The following is a 20,548-nucleotide window of genomic DNA, read 5'->3' as shown; positions in this document are numbered from 1 at the left end:
CTAGAGTGTGTCTGTTTGGGGAAAGTCCTCTGTCTTGGGAACTCTAGCAGGTTTATAGGTGAAGGCCAGTGAAGCAGATTAAAGGTCAAGAAGATCTTGCAAACAGGAAGCTTCTGCAATCCTTGAAGATGAAGTAATACAGAGCTAAGAAAGCCAGATGTCATCCAGGGGCACCTGGGTGGCTCAGTCGGTTAAGCATCTGACTCTTGATTTCAGCTCAGGTCATCTCTCATGGTTTGTGACACAGAGCCCCGCATCAGGCCTCTGCCCTGCTGGCATGGGGGCTGCTGGGAATTCTCTCTCTCCCCATCTCTCTCTGCCCCTCTCCTGTGCTTGCTTGCTCTTTCTCGCTCTCAGGAAGAAAAAAAAAAAAAAAAGGACAGAAGCCATCTAAGTGGAGGAAGGAGTAGATAAGCAAGAAGCAACCAAGGGAAACCATGTAAAGTCACTTGTTGCAGAGGAAAAGTAAATGGGAGAAAGTAATCTTTGAAATCAAAGTGTAAGGATAGGTTTCAAAGGCTCTCAGGAAATCAAATTAATAACATTTTCCTAGGAGTTTTAAATTAAAATCTCATAACTATAAGGCAACATAGGATTTATATACAATATGTTGGCAGCCACTATTGAAAATTATTTCCATTTTAAATTTCATGACATGCATATGTCTGTTCTTCACAATCACATCTGGTATCTAAAGCACTCTGGATCCCAACTTACTCAAACAATAAAGAATAAGTGAACTTTAAACACTTAGTCAAGAATTCAAGTTTTATCTCCACCAAAAGGACACCAATCATCGGAATACTGAGTCCATCAGAGGGTCAGGGGTCATTTCATTAGGTCGACGATCTGTGAAGCAGGAGGTCAGTCACAGCCTCTGTGTTCGCACCGCCATCTCTTCACGCCAGCCAAGTTCCTTCCGCTTCAGAAGGCCTTCACAAACACTGTTCCCTCTGCTGGGACCACACTGCCCTTCTGGCTCACGTCTACGCAGCCTTAGGACCCCCACGTGTGTCCTTTTCTAAGGAACCCTTGTCCTAAACATGCCCCGCTCCCCCAGGCCATAAAGTCAGAGGCCCGTGTGGTCTTACACCACAGCCCCGCTTCTTCCGGCTGAGGTGAACAGCTCCGTTGGGCACAGCGGGCCCTGTGTCTCAGGCCAATAAAAATGACTCGTTTTAATTTATTATAAAACTAGAAGAAAAAATGAATATAATAACGAATACACAATAATGACTCCATCCTGGATTATATTCATCCTCATACCACCAGAGCCAAAACTTAATTGTTTCACTGAGGAAGGGGCCTGAAGGGCAACATGTCTCAGGATGACAGAAGTCATAACACATCCCTAGTTATTTTGCAGAATTTCGACAAAGAAATGAATCCCCAAATGGTTTTGTTTTTTTCAAAGCTAAATGATAATACCTACTTGGGGATTAATAAAATGATAAATTGCTTACAGCACTTAGTATCTGACACACAGCAATAAATGTTAGCTCTTATTACTACCTAAACAATAATCAGAAACACTACTTGTTACATTGCTTATAAGAAGGTGAATATAATATATTCCTCTTGATTTTAGTTTCCAGAATAAGTCTGTTTCTTATAGAAGTTTCTGTGCTCTCTTTCACTAAGAACCATGTGACCCAATAGCATCCCTCTTAGATGTCAGAAAACTCATAAATAAATTAAGGGATAAACCACACTAACTCCCTCCAGGTGCTGGGGACACATTTCTCTGCTATTCTTGACTTGTGATTTTATTTTTTAATTTTCTTTATCTACATTTTAATGCTACAGAAAGTGGAAGACTACCAAAACGTGAAGGTAGGAAGAACTCAAAATGAACAAAGGCCTCCCAGCAGCCTAAGCCAAGAAGTACTATCTACATTTCAGGTTTATGAATGACCTAATGTTATTTCTTTGAATTTTCCTGCTATACTTAAATGAAGAGTACCAAACATATACACACAGTATAAACAAATTATATTCATTTTGAAAATACCACATTTCATACATTTTAAGAACTGCATGAGTACATTTCAAAGTTAATGTTAGTAGACTAAAAGTAATATATGTATATTCCTAACTTTCTGACAAACGTCCAAAGATGGACACATGTACTCAGAGGTTCAAGAAGGCTGGAGAATTCTTCCATATGCAGGAAATCAAGAGTCAGGGAAACTCTCATGAATCTCTGATTTCACGACTTTATTGGTGTGTTAGTTTATCATGAATCTAAAATGAAGTACCATTAATTTAGTGCCTTAAAACAATGCAAATTCATTATGTCACAATTCTGTAGAAGTCTGATATGAGTTGCACTGGGCTAAATTATGATGTCAGCAAAAGTGCATTCCTTTGTAGAGGCTCCAAGTAAGAATCAATTTCCTGGTCTTTTCCAGCTTCTTTCGGCCTACCTATATTCCTTGCCTTTTGGCTCTCCTCCTCCATCTTCAAGGCCGTTAACAGTAAATGGAGTCCTTCTAATATCGAATCACTCTGACTTCCTCTTCTGTTTCCTTTTTCACTTTCAAGAACTCTAATGATTACATGGGTCCAAACAGATAATCCAGGATAATCTCCCTTCTCAAAACATTTCATTGAATCACAACTACCAACTCTCTTTTGCCATATAATGTAACATATTGCATTTGTCCTGGGAATTAGAATGTAGACATCTTTGAAAGAGGTAGGCTTTTATTATTCTGCCTACCACAATTGATAACTATTACATATGCAACAAAATAGAAAAGATGTAACACTTAAAAAATATAATGCTTAAAAGAACTCCAACCCAGCAAGGATATGGTCTGAATTTAATAAAGCTATTTACTGACCTAAGAACTTGTTCAAATCTATTTTAGCACATGTACCTCTATCTTATTCTTCTCCCTGAATATGCTCATGATTCAAACTCAAGCATACCAGCTTTGTTGTACTATGGAACAGCAGAAAATAATGTAATCTACCACAGGATGAAACAAGAAAATCTAAGAATTCGTTACTGTCATATATTTAACATTTCTGGATTTTCCAGAATATAGTTCATATATAGTTCAGGACTCTATCTCTATCTCTCACACACACAGACACTCCTCCAATAATTTAGAAGACAAAAAAAATTTAAACTTTAAATATCTGAGGTCTCCATCCAATCAATATTAAATTATTACCATTTAAACATATTACTAGAGATACTGTAAATGTTGGTCTCTAAAATTAAGTTACCCAGTAGAAAAAGTATAAACATTAGGTTCATTACACAGAGGGATAGGTAAGAGATACTTACAGCTAACTAAAGAATAATTAGCCATTCTTTCTATTACCAACCTACTAACAGTGTCAATGTTGATTTCATATTCAATGGAAGTTAACACCTGCACAAATCTGTGGATCAGGAGCTCCACGCATATCATTAACTTATGTAATTCTGATCCTAGGAACACTCAACCAATGGTGTTGAATTTCAATCTCTGATGAACTGGCTGGATTTAAAATTATAACATAAAACATACAGGAAATAAAATTATTTCACAAAGAAATAAAAGTCTTGTAATGAAACATATATAAGCAAAAACATAGAGGAAGATTAAAACAAAATTCTAGGGGCCCCTGGGTGGCTCAGTTGGTTAAATGTCTGACTCTCAGTTTCAGCTCAGGTCATGAACTCAAGGTTCACGAAACTGAGCACCCGGTCGGTCTCTGGGCTGAGAGTGTGGGGCCTGCTTAGGAGTCTCTCTCTCTCTCTCTGACCCTCCAGTGTGTGCTTGCTTGCTCGCTTGCTCTCTCAAAATACATAAATAAACATTAATTTAAAAATTTTAGTTTGACTCCTATTGTGGATATAATTTTGTAAAAATATTTCTCAATTCATTTTGGAAAATAATTATGAAGAAAGCCTGAAAATAAAAGAGAGAAGACATAATCTAATATCAAACAAAATAACAGTTTAATGAATTTAAATAATTCCCTCAATCTATCAATCAAAACAGTATTTCATTATCTCTAATGATCAACATCTCTCAACTTCTGAACTAGTGACAATGTAAAATAAAGTCCTACACATATTTCTTCTAATTGACTAAAATCCAAACGAATAAATTATACTTAGAGACCATCCCCTAAATTAATTTAGAATGTTTAATTACACTCCAATATGCAATAAAGAATTGGTTCTCCTTATTGTTAAACTTAGACAATAATGATTAGTATTTATATAAGTGGCATGATGCTCAAATATTCTTTTAAAGAGACAAAAACCTGCTTGAAGTGATGTGGGAATAAGAAATGGATGAATGGGTGAATGGTGGGAAAGTTAAACCAATAAATAAAATATGCCATGCAGAAAAAACAAACCATGCAACTCCATGTGTAGTCCAGGAAAGATGTTAGGAAAGATGCCTTCAGACTGCAAGGCGCTCCCTTATTCTGTCCACAAATGAATTCTAAGAAATTGTCTTCTGTTCAGCCATCTGGCTGCAGAACTGGTACAGAGATTCCGACAAAGAACAAAGTAGAAATCAGCTCAAAGGAGTTTCTCAGAACTCCAGAACAGTGGAACCAAAGGAAAAGCCCTTTAGAAGTTGAGAGCACCTCTTGTAGAAACAAATCAGGTAAATGAGAACCTATGAAAATGCAGAGCATTTTTAGAATCAATACCTTGAACAGCACAGCAATTTTAAAGCACTGGGGGGAAAAAACTGAGTCATATCTCCATTACAGAGTAGAAATACTCATCCCCAGAGATATTCTATAAAGCCAGAATAATGAGCGTTGAGTATACAAGACACATCACCAAGCTGACTCTATGCCTTGGATATCTATCACATGACAAGCGTTAACCTTTGGAAGCAGCGTGCAAAAAATGTAGTTACGACAAACACTCTATAATCTGGCTCAAAATTCACAAAGCTTCTATTGAAACAGGTGTCTCTGACTTAATTGGCCAATCCAGCAGCCATCTCTCAGTCCTTCTACCCATTTCTCCAAGCAGGTATTGACCATATAAAAGGCAAACATGAATTAAATCCAACCACAGGCATTGAGAAACAATAAAAATAAAATCACTACATCAATTGTTGTAATAAAGTGAAACTGCCAAATAGTAGTAGTGTATTCAAGAACTAAAAAAGGAAGGAAGGAAAGTCTAAACTCTTTTCCTTGTTCTTTCCAAGATTCATTTTTCCACTGTGACTTTTGACCCCATCCACTCTCATACTTTATGGGATTCTGCTATACAATTAACCTTTCTTGTTCAAGCTCTCCATTTCTGGATCCTTCTCTACTCAACACATATAACCATGCTTAAGCTTGTCTATCATCAGTAGCAAATAGAAAATATTAATCTAAAAGTTATATTCATCTTAATAAGGCTTGAAACTATTTTAGATGGATACATCTAATACTGTTTACCTTATTGGTATTCAGCTATTTTTAAATTTTTTTCAGATGTTATACTAGAGAGTCACCTCAAATCATAGTACAAAATGGGGCTAGAATTACTACTAACAATGTTAATAGCATCCTTAAGTGAATCAGGAGGCTCTTGGAAAATACTGTCACAAAATGAATAAAAACATAAATGGTTTAAGTGCTTGTACTGTAAAATGTAATACATAACTGAAATATTAGGAAAGACAAATATTGTTACCTAATCCCAGAGTGTCATAAACAAAATGTAAACCATTTAGATTAAATTAGTTAACTTCTGCCAAATATTTGCTGATTTGCCTTTTGGTTATGCTGAGCTTATTTTCGTTACATAGAGTACAGTGTGAGTTTTATTTTCTTTTGTTCGTGTGTGTGTGTGTGTGTGTGTGTGTGTGTGTTACATAGAGTACAGTGTGTTTTCTTTTGTTCGTGTGTGTGTGTGTGTGTGTGTGTGTGTGTGTGTGTGTCGGTGTGTTGTCTTTTGTTTTTTGTTTTGTTTTGTTTCTTGATGCATCTTTTCTCCACTACCTACTTTGTGGCTAAAGCATAGATGCTACCTAAAAACAATCAAACAAACCATCTGAGCAATTAGTCTTTTATTGCAAAAAATATTACTTCCTGAAGTGGCTAGGGGGGATTATTTCCCTTCTTCCACATCCTATTAGTATTTTCCCTTTTATTCAGAAAAGGTAACTCCCTCACAAAGAGGCCCTGGCACTGGCTTATTTCATCCTTGCATGCACATTCCCAGTAAGTGATATAAATGACAGGAAGAGATAGATTAAGGGGGACTGAATCCACAGTGCACATTGTGGAGAATGACACTCTTTCTAAGCACTCCATCTATCATAATATTAGGGTAGTAGGGTTTGGTGAAGACCCCATCTAATCCAACAAAACCAAATGAGTATAACATAGACCCAACACTAGAAACTGGATAAGAAGATCAAATTTGATCTTTAGGGAAAGAAATTTCAGAGGCTGTGTCAGTTTCTAATTACTCCAAGAAGAAATATTATGCACAATAAATAGTCAAAGCCACAACCACAGACTGCCTAGGAAGTAAGGCAGGTGCCCTGTTGAACTAAAAAGGTCCCTTGATGAACTAAAACCTCATAATTTCAGTTTAAGGGAATATATGTTCAAACAATTGTCTTGCTATATTTGTTCATCATCATTAGCATTTCATACGGCAAGAATGGAATGAAATCATCCTATACAAACGCCCCTCCTTCTGAAGATCTTTGAAAAAAAAGAATCTTTCCAACTTCCACGTAAATGTTAGTTTTTAGTAAACTTCATAGTTTCAAAGTAGTTTTATGGAGAAATCCTGGCACAACAGGAGCAGCAGCTTATCAGGACATGAAGAAGGTAGAGAGCAGTAGGTTTATTAAGAAAATATTTAAAATGACTACTTACACAAGTTAAAATATCATACCTAATGACTCCCAGCTGCAGTTTAGGTATCTTTACTCTAGTCTTTGTTACCATTCATAACAATGAAGAATTTCTAAGTCAATACTTCCTAACTTCTAAGAGGGCGATGACATTAACTTCTCAGTAGAGGTCCTTCCTTTTTGAACACTCCAGCCAAAACCCTACAGGCCTAGAATAGCCCAGAAAGCACAGATAGTTCAGATCTGCAAATCTGGCAGCACTCACTGATAAACTCCTTGCACATTGGTTTCAGTTAACATGGCATGTGTCAGTTAATATGATATTAAATCAAACTAAAAATATTAGTGCAGAGAATGGCAATTCAAATGAACAGGAAGTTATTCTGTCATGTTTCACTTATAAATAGGTTCACCATATCTGTTCTATGTAATAGATAATTTTCTAAGATAGTGAAGGGAATCAAATATAAATTTCTACATAATTCATTTTGGTATTTCTGAAATATCTAAATTTAATCGTGGGTCTTGCTGCTCTTCTCATCTCCTATGTATATACCATTGTAAACAAATGCTGAAACATGCAAAAAGAGATCACATTGCAGATAAATCCTGCACAGAATCTTTCTTCCTCCCCTCTTATAAGAATCCTGCTACATTCTTCATGATTTAAATCAAAGAACATGTCCTACAAAAAATTTCCTTATATGGGCATCTACCCAAGTAATCAATACTTCCATTTTCACCAGGACATGTTGCTTATATTTCTAGTAACATATTTATTTTACCCTACTTCCTAATAAATACGTTTATACATCTCCAACTGGAATAGCCTTTGGTTGGTCTTCATTACTTACATTAGGTCTTTACTATTTCTGAATCACCAGACAGCACCTAACACATCTTACACACGTAAGGCAAAAGATTACCATACTAATTCTCTGTTAACAAAAGTTTGGCTCTTCACACAACTTTTTCATTTGTGACTTTAAGGAATAAGTAAGGAATAGAATCCCTCTTTCTCCGCCACTACTTCCTAACTTTCTTATTTCTCCCAATGGTAAAACTATTGAGATCTTAGAATCTCATCTATGTCTTCTATCACCTACACTGCCCAAACTTGCACTAATTCCTCCAGAATACCTTTTGCATTTGTTGCCACTACCAACATCCTTCTTCTTTTGTTTTTATTCAGACTATTACAATAGGCTCATTAGTAGACACATTCACACAATCAGTACTAAACAGGATCTAATAACAGTCTCAAGAAATATATGGAGCAAAAAAAGTAACACACACACACTCACAAAGTAATACCTCAATACTTTAACAATCTTCTATAAGGTACTGATCGAAGGAGACAAAATCAGTAGGGTTACAGAAGTCACCAGGGACAGAGAACATTATGAAACAATTTGGCATAACTATTTATAAAGTATTTCATAATTAATGCAGAACATAACATGTTTTAAAGTGCACATAGAAAATTCATTAAGACCGCATTGGGGGCCATAAAACAAGTCCTGGTAAACTTCAAAGAGTCAAAAATCATGGAAAATATATTCTACAACCACAAGAGTACCCAGTTAGGAACTGATAAGAGAAGAGGAGGAAAACTCACCATATAACTGGAAATTAAATAACACACTTCTAAAAATAGCCCATAGGTCAAAGATGAAATCCCGAGGGAAATATTTTCTAATGCAAACTAAATGATAATGAAAAACCAACACTGCAAGTGCACTGCACCTTCAAGTGCACTAGAGCAGCAGTTCACAAGGGACGGTTTGGGAACTAATCAAGACCCCTTATTAATAATATGAAGATTTAACTTTTTAAGAATATAAAGTGGTTCTGATACCAAAAAAAAGAGAGAATCACTGCAGTATAGCAATCAATAATTTCTAACTGGAACACGCAGAAAGAATAATCCTGGTAACTGAGGCAACCCCTGGGTGACTCAGTCAGTTAAGCGTCCGATTGTGGATTTTGACTCAGGTCGTGATCTTACAGTTTGTGAGTCTGAGCCCCATGTCGGGCTCCCTGCTGACCATGTAGCGGCTTCCCAGGATTCTCGATCCCTCCCTCTCTCTGAGCCCCCTCCCAGCTCTCTCTCTCCCTCAAAAAGAGAGAAAGAAAGAAGACTTACAAAAAAAAGAAAAAGAAGAAGAAGAATCTTGATAACTAAAAAGAAAAACCAAAAATATTTTTAGAGGATTATCATATGTAAAAGTTTTATTTTTCTTAGTGTGACACTGTATTAAGTCTCCTTCTTAAATTAATAAAGTTCACCAAAAAAGAATTGACACTAAGCCTGACACAAGCTACACACAAGATTCCCATACATGGTGCTGTTTTTCCTCCTTCCATCACAACTAGTATCTAGTATCCCTACTAGAACCAAACAGAAAAGCAGTTCCAAAGTTCCTGTTAAAGTATTGCCTCAAATTCTCCTTCCCTTACTCTGTTGTGTTCGCCACTGTCCTTATAACCTTCTAATATATTAACAATTTACCTATTTATTACACTTATTTTCTGTCACTCCACTCAATACAATGTAAGCTAAACAAGAGGACTTTTCTTCCCTTTATTCACTGATGTATCCTCAGCACCTAGCATAATGTCCACGACAAAACTGGCACAGGGTAAATATTTAGTGAATAAATTAATGAATATTTTACCGAAGTAAAATATAAACTTCAGCATTTTATCAGGGAAAAACACACATCTTACCAAATGAACACCTGCAAATGGCCAGGACACAGGGCTATGTACACAGGAGAGATGCGCTAACTGAAGGAAAAACTCTCAGGGTGAACAGCTTTCTCTTCTGGATCCAGAAATGAAGAAAAATGGGGAGACAAGAGCCAGGAAAAGGAGAGGGATTTGGAAATATTCCAAAGTAGAGACAAGAGAAATAGGGGTTTTTTCCCCGTCAATCCTAGACTTCCATGCATGTAAACGAAGAAAGGTAAGAGTAAGAACAGCTGACACACCTCGCTTCTCTTGTTGTATTTCTTCCAGAAGCTGCTCTTGCCTTTCTATCTGTTCGAAGAGGCACTGGAGCTCCGACTCCTTGTTTTCGGCCATACTCCTCAGCTGCTGTCTGCAGAGCATCAGCTCGTGCCGCAGGCTCCGCTCTCTGTTCTCTCGCTCTTTCAGCTCCTCACAGAGCCACTGAAGTTTAGTCTACAAAAATGACACACAGATCTAATCTTTCAGAAAATCTAGAAAACAGTGAGCGTTTCAAAACATGAAGGGTCAGTCAAGATAATCTGAAGAGACAATAACAGACGTAAGCAAAATTAAAAAAATATCTGTAATGTTTTCATTTGCAGAATAACTTCAAATTTGGTGTCAAAATTAAGCCAATTTTTCTTGGATTTTTATAAAATATCTGATACCCTCTATCATCTTTGGAAAGGCAATACTACAGAGAAGTCTGGCCTACTGAATTCCCAGTCATAATACAGTTAGATCCCCGATGTGATATATGGATGGCAGTCTAGTCACTTTAAAGCATTTTAAAGTCAAACATACCCCACAACACAACTAGAGACTTGTTGAAAAATGCAATTTAATTCAGAGATTTAAAAAAAAAGATAAAATTCATAGTTTGGTTCCAAAAATGCATATCCAGCTAATCAGGAAAAGATATTCTATATCGCATGAGGGAGATAAAGTTAGTATTTGCCCCCATTTAAAAGACTAAAGAATTTAATTGAAGCAACTCTCATTTTCTCAGACTCTAACCACACCATCTTTATTAGTTAGATATTTAAATCAGGGATGAGTTAAAAAAAATCTTCCTTTCACCTTCACTAGGACAGGATTTCAGTCAGGTCACAGGACCCTCCCAAGTGAGCCTTAAAGTTCTAGTTGATTTTAAATAAAAGAGTAATCTTTACTTCAGTAAAAAGCAAAATAAAGGGAGAGTGGACTAAATGGAAAATTAGGTTAAGCTAAGGAAGAATTTCCCTGAACAGCATTCATCAGTAGGCAAGTAAGTGCTAGGCCCTCCAGAAATCTAGAAGGTTCTCAGGATATGCTATAGTAAATTGAAAGTAGTATCCTGTGGTAGGATAGTTCAGCCTGGGATAAGGTGAGACTGGGATACGGCGCTAGGCTGGGGGATCCCCACGTGGATCAGCTTTCAAATACCCCCACAACAGAAAAAGATTCCCAGTTTTTCTGGTCAGAAGGTCTGTCTAGCAGACAGCATCTCTATGACCTAAAACAAATGTCATCACTAGTCAAATTACGGAGAAATTATACAATAATATTGTAAGGCAACCAAAATATAGTACGTGACTGGGTTACAGGAAGGGAAATGGTGCTTGCGAAGGCACAAGCTAGATCACACTTATAAATACTCATCAAAAACAAGGGGGGGGGACCTCATGGAAGTTTGCCTTCCAGATTGATGGCGGAGTTCTGCGAAGCTGCTCTTTAATGAAAATGTTAGGTAGAGGCTAGATAAGGGAGGGGAAGGACCGAGCTGCAGGACCAAAGTCCCACTCCACATTCCAAGAGGGTACTGCCAAGAAGATGGGGCTCTCTCTTCTCCCAGTTCACAGTCACGTTATGTGGTATTATAGCATAATAAGGAAGTATTTGGTCTTTGCCCCTAATTCTTGCCACAGAGCTCCTAAAAGCCCTGGAGTAAGAATGCCCTTTGTTATTTATAACAAGCTGTAGCTCACACCCAAGCTCAAGCTAATGAGGTGGTTTAGGGTGGGAGGTGGACACTTAACCAGCTAAGCCACCCAGGCGCCCCTAAAACCTCTTGAACAATGAGGTTGGATTAGCTCCAGACTGGTGAATATAGCTACAAGCCAGGAGCAGGAGACATCCCCAAACTCTATGGGAACTCTTGGGGACCTTGCCCTATAGCACCTCTTCATCTGGCTGCTTATTCGTATCCTTTATAAATAAACTAGTAATAGTAAGTAAAGCATCTCCCTTAGGCCTGTGGGCCATTACAGAAAATTACTGAACCTGAGGAGAGAGCTGTGGGAACCCCTATTTTAGCCAGGTCCGAGGGAAGTGCAGGTAACCTGGGGACCCAGTACTTGTGACTGACATCTGAACTGGGTACAGTTAGGACTGAGCCCTTAATCTGTGGTTATCTGTACTAACTCTGGGCAATTCGTGTCAGAGCTGAATTAAATTGTGGGACACCCCATTGGTACCTGCAGAGAACTGGAGAATTACCTCATGTGGAAAACTCACACATCTGGAATCAAAAGTGATGTGAGCAGAAACAGATCATTAATAGTAAGTATGGCACTGTGAGGTCAGACAGCTAGGATTTTTCGTCGTAGCTCTCATGTGAGTAGGCTAAACTGCTGACAAGTGCAGAAGAGAACCTAGGGGTTCCTTCCATTACCGACCCCTCACAGCGTGGCCACTCTCCCTCCGTCACAGCAGCCCGAGAATACTGGTATCCAATCTGCCGTCTCCACAGACCGCGGGGAAGAGGGTCAAAAGCCGCAGGATCACATCAAGATTTGGAAAAAAGCGTATGATGAAATACGACACCTATTCCCAATAAAGATACTCAAAGAAGGGGATGGAAGGGAAATTTCTCAACCTGATAAAACATTTTTATGAAAAACCCCTAACTATTATCATACTTAATGGTTAAAGACTGAATGTTTTATCCTTAAGAGCATAATTATATAAGAAAATAAAGTCTGCTTTCACCACTTTTATCTAACATTGTCATAGGAGGTCATTTCAGGGCAATTATGCAGGAAAACATCATTCTATATCAATCACTTGTATTTCTATACACTTGAATCATCAATCCGAAACTAAGTTAAAAAGACCATCATGTTTACAAGAGAATCAAAAGAATACTCAATATCATACTTTTAAAAAGTGCAAAACTTTTAAATACTCTGAAAACAACAAAACACTGTTGAAAAAATTAAAGAAGGCCTAAATAAATTCCATGTACATACCATCGGAAAACTTAATATCATTAAGGTATTAAGAGAAATACTCCCCAAACTGATCTACAGACTTAATACAACACCTATCAAAATCCCACCTGACATCTTTGGAGAAACTGACAACGTGATCTTAAATTGCATATGGATATTCAAGAGACCTAGAATAGCCAAAAACAGGTATTGAAAAAGAAAAACAAAGTTGGAGAAGTCACACTAAACTGATTTTAAAACTGACTAGAAAGCCTGAGTAATCAAGACAGTGTGGTACTGGCATTAGGACAGACATAGATCAATGGATTTAAACACATACATATATCAACAACAGCCAAAACATGGAAAGAGCCCAAATGTCCATCACCTGATGAGTGGATCAAGAAGATGTGGTATATATACAATGGAGTATTACATGGCAATGAGAAAGAATGAAATATGGCCATTTGTAGCAAAGTGGATGGACCTCGAGGGTGTCATGCTAAGCAAAATAAGTCAGGCAAAGAAGGACAGATACCATATGTTTGCACTCATAGGTCTAACAGGAGAACAGCAGAAACCTAATGGAGGACCAGGGGGAGGGGAATAGGGAAAGAGAGTTGGGGAGAGAGAGGGACGCAAAACTTGAGAGACTACTGAATACTGAAAATGAACTGAGGGTTGAAAGGGAAGGGGGAGGGGGGAAAAGGTGGTGGTGATGGAGGAGGGCACTTGTGGGGAAGAGCACTGGGAAACCAAATTGACAATAAACTATTTAAAAAAAATAAACACATACATATATTGTCAATTGATTTTAAACAAGGGTTCCAAAAACAATTTGATGAGGAAAGATTAGTCTTTTCTACCAACAGTACTGGGAAAACTGAATATCCACATGCAAAAGAATAAAATTGGACCCATACTTCACACCATCTTCTAAAATTAATTCAAAGGGCACCTGGGTAGCTCAGTTGGTTAAGCATCTGACTCTAAATTTTAGCTCAGGTCATGATGTCATCATTCCTGGGTAAGAGCCCTATGTCAGACTCCATGCTATCAGTATGGAGCCTGCTTGGGATTCTCTCTCTCTTCCTCCCTCTATCCTTCCCCAACTCTCTCAAACTAAATAAAATATAAAAACATTAACTCTATGGGGCACCTGGGTGGCTCAGTCGGTTAAGCCTCCGCCTTAGGCTCAGGGCAGATCTCACGTTCGTGGGTTCAAGCCCCGCGTCAGGCTCTGTGCTGACAGCTAGCTCAGAGCCTGGAGCCTGCTTCTGGTTCTGTGTCTCCTTCTCTCTCTGACCCTCCCCCTCTCATGCTCTGTCTCTCTCTGTATCAAAAATAAATAAAACATTAAAAAATAAATAAATAAATAAAAACATTAACTCTAAATGGATCAAAGACCTAAATATAAGAACTAAAAATATCAGATTCCTAGAAGAAAGCACAGGTATAAGTCTTTGTAACCTTGGTTTGGCAACCTGGATTTCCTAGATACAACACCAAAAGGACAAACAACCAAAGAAAAAAGCTGCTAAGTTAAAAACATTGTGCTTCAAAGGTCACAATCAACAAAGCGAAACAACAACCCATTGAACAGGAGAAAATAACTATAGATCATATATCTGAGAAAGGACAATTTAGGATGATACATAAAGAACTCAGTAACAAAAAGACATAATGATTTAAGCAAGGGACATTTATTCAAAGAACATATACAAATGGCCAATAATCACATGATAAGATGCTCAGTATCATTAACTATCACAGAAATGCAAATTAAAACCACAGTGAAATTCCATTTGACACACAGGATCAAAAAGAAGAGACGATTACAACTGTTGGTATGTGTAGAGGAATTAAAGTTCTTATATAATGACGGTAGGAGTGTATAATCCTGCACTTTGGAAAGCCATCTGGCAATTCTTCAAAAGGGTAAACATCGTTACCAATTAACCCTAAATTCTACTCCTAAGTATGTATTTAGAAGAAATGAAAACCTGTTCATGCAAAAACTTGTACCCAAATGTTCATAGCAGCATTTGTCATGATAGCCAAGAAATGGAAAAAAAAAAACATAAATAAACGTCTACTGATAAATATCCATACACTGGACTATCATTTAGCAATGAAGTGAGGTACTGATACATGCTACAACACAGATAAGCCTTGACAACATTCTGCTAAATGAAAGAAGTCATTCATAAAGGACCACATACTGTATGATTCCATTTATAGGAAATGTCCAGAATTGGCAAATTTTAGAGACAGAAAAATTATTCATTGACTAAGGCTATGAGGGGGGGGTGAGTGGGATGGACAAACTTAGGATGTGATTGCTAAGGGTCCATATGTTCTTTGTAGGGTGATAAAATATTCCAAAATTCATTGTGGTTGTGGCTTCACACCTCCCATGAATACACCTAAAAGAACTGAATGATACACTCTAAATAGGTCAATTGTAGGGTATGTGAATTATATCACAATTCTGCTATTTAACAATTAACAAAAGAAAGAAAGGAAATAAGATGGAACAGAAAAACAAAGCTAAAGTTGAATCTCCTTGCAGAGATGGAGATTGGCCTGGCCTTAGTAGCTGCTACATAACTTATAGGCCTCTGTCTTACCTGAATAGCACTAGATAAAAATAGAAAGTCCCCAATTTAAATTAAGCTGTGTGGGGTGCCTGGGTGGCTCAGTCGATTAAGCATCAGGCTTCAACTCAGGTCATGATCTTGCACTCAGTGAGTTCAAGACTGTGTTGGGACCTGTGCTGACAGCTCAGAGCCTGGAGCCTGCTTCAGATTCTGCATCTCCTTCTCTCTCCGCCCCTCCCCCACTTGAGTGCAAGCTCACACATGCTCTCTCCTCTCTCAAAAGTAAATAATATTAAAAAATTTTTAAAAATACATAAATTGAGCTGTGGACTTCCAATTATGATTGTAAAAATTTAATTAAGACTGCTTATTTCCCAATATCCATTTTGAAATTCCCATGCAAATACAAAAAGATAAAAAGCTTCCATAGGACAGGGAACCAGGAAACATAGTCAACTCTCTATCACATAAAAGGAACACTTTCTATTACATCTTTTTTCTAAATAAAGCATGGAGGCAGAATATAGGGTCAAAGGTAAAGGAGAGTGCTATGCCACCATCCCCTCGGAACCACAATGTGAGAGACAAGGAAGCGAAATGGACTCTTCTTTCAAAACCACCCTCCATTTACAGAGTGGGGCACATGTTGGAGGCTGGAACTCAAGAGACTGTTACCAATATTCAAAGCAAGTGAAAATGAAAAGGAACGGACCCAAGTATGTGTATTTGAGATTTAAATGTTAGGGGGAAAAGACAGAAAGGAATCAGTACTGATGTTTAAGTTTCTAGCTGAAGAAACTGTGAAAGAGGAAAACTAGAAGCAAAAATTTAGAGATTAAAAAGTTAACAACAGATTGGAAACAGATGACGCTGTTAGGACTAACACACGGAAGTATAAATGACTGGTTGGATATATAGATCTAAAGCTCAAGAGATATGGATGAGACATACAAAGTAAAGACTCAACAGCATCAAGGCAAAACAGCCATGGAGTGTCTATGGAGACAAGAGAGAAAGAGTTTAGAAGAGATGAACAGAAGAGAAATCTAAAAATAAAGCTGAGTAGTAGTACTTGGAAAGGCAGGAAGAAAATTCAGGTCTTCCAAAAGGAAGAAATAAAAATACTGTAAGAGAATGGATATACTTAGTGTCAAAAATTGCCATGAGAAAAGGGCCAGTATATTTAGCAATTAAAACAATATACATCTTTGTCAAAAACAAATGAAGTCCAGCCCACCAAACCAAAATGGACTGAAAATATGAACGCCAAACTGTTGATGAGGATTATGCCAACTCAGGAGAGAGGTGTAGAAAGGGAAAATAGGATATATATTCCAAATTTATTGTGCATATGTCTGTATTGCTAAAAGTCTTGAAAATGAGGATGTGTTCAATGCACTATGTAAGAAAAATTATCCTAGACAATTTAATCAGTAATTTTAGATACAAGTCAGGTGGAAAATGATTCTAAAACATTACTACTTAAGTCATTTATTAATTGATATTAACTAGGCAAACTAAGAGAAAGTCTACACTATTGCTGCCTGCTTCTACGTCAAAACTACAATCTGAATAGAGGCACCTGGGTGGCTCAGACGTTTGACGGGTCAACTCTTGATTTCTGCTCAGGTCATGATCTCAAGGTTTGTGAATTCTAGCCCCACGTGGGTTGTGTGCACACAGAGCCTGCTTAAGATTCTCTCTCCCTCTCTCCTCCACTCCCCTCTCATGCCTGCATTCTCTCTCTTTCAAAATAAATAAATAAACTTTAAAAAAAAAACAATCTGAATCTATAGATCATACTTTTGTTCACCTCATCAAACTTTAGTAGTTACTCAAGAAAAATAAATAAATGGAAAAGCCCAAGTAATTGTCGTATTACTATTGGCATGATGCAAGGGAAAAGGGGAAAATCAGAGGTATAACTTCTGGAAAGGATGTATTTTCAACCAAGTCCTTTTGCTGCTTATTTGTCACCTTAAACATGTGCACATCTTTATCCTTCTATATTAATAATTTTGGTATACTAAATCCTTAAGACTTTTTTCAAGAATTTAAAAATATTCTTCAATTTAAAGCACCGTGGGAGTGGACGTGTGCTCATGTTTGTATGCGCACACACACTACAGCTAGTAGTGTTCTGCACATAGTGAGGACAGGACACCTGCAATTAAGTAAAAAATTAGATGCTGTTAAGTTCTTGCAGAGAGGTAGCACCTTGCATTTAAGTAATAAAACAGAAAAGTAAAATATCTTGAAAACAAAAAAATCCAAAACTTTTGGTATCATATTGAGAGAGTTTAATGAACATTCATAAGAAACACATTTAGGACCTGAACACTATTGATTTGGATTATAAAAACACAACCAGGAAGACGGGCTGGAAGGATGCTCCTTCTAATGGGATTATGTCCCTGGTTCTTCTCAGCTCCAACAGTTTCCCATCACATAAGAATGAAACACTAAGGTTATCAGATCTTCTGATACCTCAAAAGGAAAACAAATTCCATGCTGTAATTATGCAGCTGGATACATTTTTTTAAATGTTCACTACCAACTCTACGTTTTAAAACCAATGCTGGCCAACAAAGTGAGTCTTTGGGGATCACCAGTTTCAATCACCCCGTCTAATCTGTTCTTGCCCAGTGATTTAAATGCAAATTTAGAATGTAAGTACACATTACCCTTTCCTCAAAAAGTTCCTACTTACTCCATCTCAATCTTTGGTCTGTGCTCAGTACCACTGCTAAGGGTTGATAATGGAAGAACAAAAAAAATCTGTTGTCGTAACAATAATCCTATTGGTTGTAGTAAAATAAATAAATAAATAAAAAATAACAAATAATTTCTGAAACAAAGCACTAATCAAGTTTGGTATGTGTTAAGGACTAATTGTATGTCCCTCAAGTTTACATCAAGTCCTAACCCTCAGGGGACTCTGTTTAGAGATAAGGCCTTTAGGGAGGTAATAAAGGCTAAATGAGGTTACCACAGTGGGGCCCTAATCTTAAAGGACTGGTGTCCTTCTGAGAGGAGGAAGGGACACTCTTCCAACCCCCAATTCTTCCAATAATACTCCCACCCCGCACCCCCAACATGCCCCTCCCTCTACATGAAAGATGGTCATTTACAAGTCAGGAAGAGGCCTCACCAGAAACTGACCCTGGCACCTTTATCTTGGACTTCTAGGCTCCAGAACCATAAGAAAACAAGTATCTGTTGTTTAAGCCACCCAGTCTGTGATATTTAATTATAGTGGCCTGAACAGATTGATCTATGGCTTCAGTTTATTCCTATAAAGCCTTTATTCCATCAACATACAAAATTTACAGTTAGATGCTTGTTATGAATTGAGTATGCATGCAGAATACATTATTAATCCTACAAAACAAAATACCAACTTATGGAAATTTAATCAACCAATAGTCAATTATGACAATCAGTGTTTGTTAGAGAAACACCCAACGTCTTTCAGTAAATGTCTCGGAGAAACAGCTTGGAACACAGCAGAGGAATAACTTTACCAATTCCAAATAATAATTACCTGACAAGGCTATTAATCACAGTACAAACACCATTCTATTAACCACTCACAAGAGCATCTTAAAGATTACATAATAGGCTCATTTATTTAACTACATCAGCAAGTATTGCAAAATAAACTAAAATAGAGAAACAATTTCTAAATAAGGCTGTTTTTTACCTTCATAGTTGACAGCTTGCAATTAGGTGGGAATAAGTATCTAGTAAAACAATCAAAATGATCTTTTTAATCTGTAAGAATCCTTTAGTGAGATTTAGTGTAATAATATAGTAAGGTCATTAAGGAATGACTCAAAGCTAAAACTAAGGGAAATAGAAAATTCAAATAAAAAGATTACAGCTGATAGAGTTAGCAACAAAACCGGGGCCCATAATTTTGCTACTTTTAACTACCATACTTCCTTTGCCAAAACTCAAAAAACAAATTTGAGATGAAATGTTTAAAAGCCAAAGGTAAAGGAAGACGATGGCAATTTCTGAGTATGTGCCAGGTATCCAAAACAAAAATTAAACCAAAGTGCAAACTTCAAACACAAATCAACCTCAAAATACAATTTTTTAGTAAGTGTCTCGCCTTTTCTGCATCAATCAAGAAGAAAAAAATAACTCCATAATAAGAGTACATATGTAAAAATATAAAATGCTTTTCTCCAATTAAACTGAATGTGTTCCACACACATAATCTAAAATATCCTTAATGAATCAAGATATCTGAATATTTGTATCTCATTTTGATGTCTACCCTGGAAGGATAATATACTAGATAAATATTCACATCCTTCAACAAGAATTGAATACACTGGGTCTAATACTTCTCATATAATGAGTATTTTAAGAAATCCCTATCACTAAGAAGACTACATGCATAAATGTAAGACTTATATTCAAAGGTAGATTACACTACCAATCAAAAAAGACTGGCACAGAACTCAGAGACCCACGTTCTAAATCCTTCTCAGTAACTAATTAGCTTTATGTCATTAGGTAAAACAATTCCCATGGCCTCCTTCTCATCTATAAAATGGAGAAGTTAAACTATATGACATCTGAAGCTGCTTCAGTTGTAATATTCCAGAAATGGCAGGGAGAAGCAACACCAGAACACATCATACCATCATAAGTGTGACTCTTTGGAATGATATCAAACACAGTAATAAAGGAAAATCCCCAAGTACTTTTGAAGTCTATTTCTTATCTATCTATCTAACCTTAAAAGCTTACAGTTCTGGCCAAATAAAACAATATTTGACAATTAATAGATTTACTGAAATCTTATCTGCTTGCTATTTATTCTTCAGTGATATTTAAACTGAGGAAATAACTTGAGTAGAAAAATGTCACATTCCTAATATAATTACTCTTTAAATATATATATATATTTTTTTTTTAAGCATTCAGGTAAGTACCATTGTAAGTGTTTAAGATGCGATGAGGAACAGAATGGACACAGGTCTTCCCTCATGAAGATTACAGACCACAGAAAGAGGAGGAAAATCAATGGGATAAAAGCCAACAAGGAAGAGAGTGTTATAGCCAAAGAAGCATATAAATTTACCTTTTTGCATCCTGAGGGAATAATTAACACTAGACTTCCAGAATTAAATGTATTCTGCAAACAACAGAGCACCTAGGATCTTGCCTTATG

The 20,548-nt window shown here is 37.0% G+C and overlaps 1 protein-coding gene across 9 annotated transcripts in view; it reads right to left on the bottom strand.

Annotated features, from left to right (window-relative positions):
• The window catches only part of CEP128 (centrosomal protein 128), a 369,193-nt gene that overhangs the window by 197,709 nt on the left and 150,936 nt on the right, over nt 1-20,548 (bottom strand). For all 9 annotated transcript variants that reach the window (XM_029951897.1, XM_029951898.1, XM_029951896.1 and 6 more), the window contains one exon: nt 9,830-10,022. In XM_029951897.1, coding sequence (XP_029807757.1) covers nt 9,830-10,022 — 193 coding nt within the window. The remainder of the gene's footprint in view (nt 1-9,829; nt 10,023-20,548) is intronic.

The sequence above is a fragment of the Suricata suricatta genome, chromosome 9 (assembly GCF_006229205.1).
Source record: "Suricata suricatta isolate VVHF042 chromosome 9, meerkat_22Aug2017_6uvM2_HiC, whole genome shotgun sequence".
NCBI classification, from domain to species: Eukaryota; Metazoa; Chordata; class Mammalia; order Carnivora; family Herpestidae; genus Suricata; species Suricata suricatta.
Note: the sequence above shows the minus strand (reverse complement) of the source record. Positions and strands in the feature narration are given on the sequence as shown.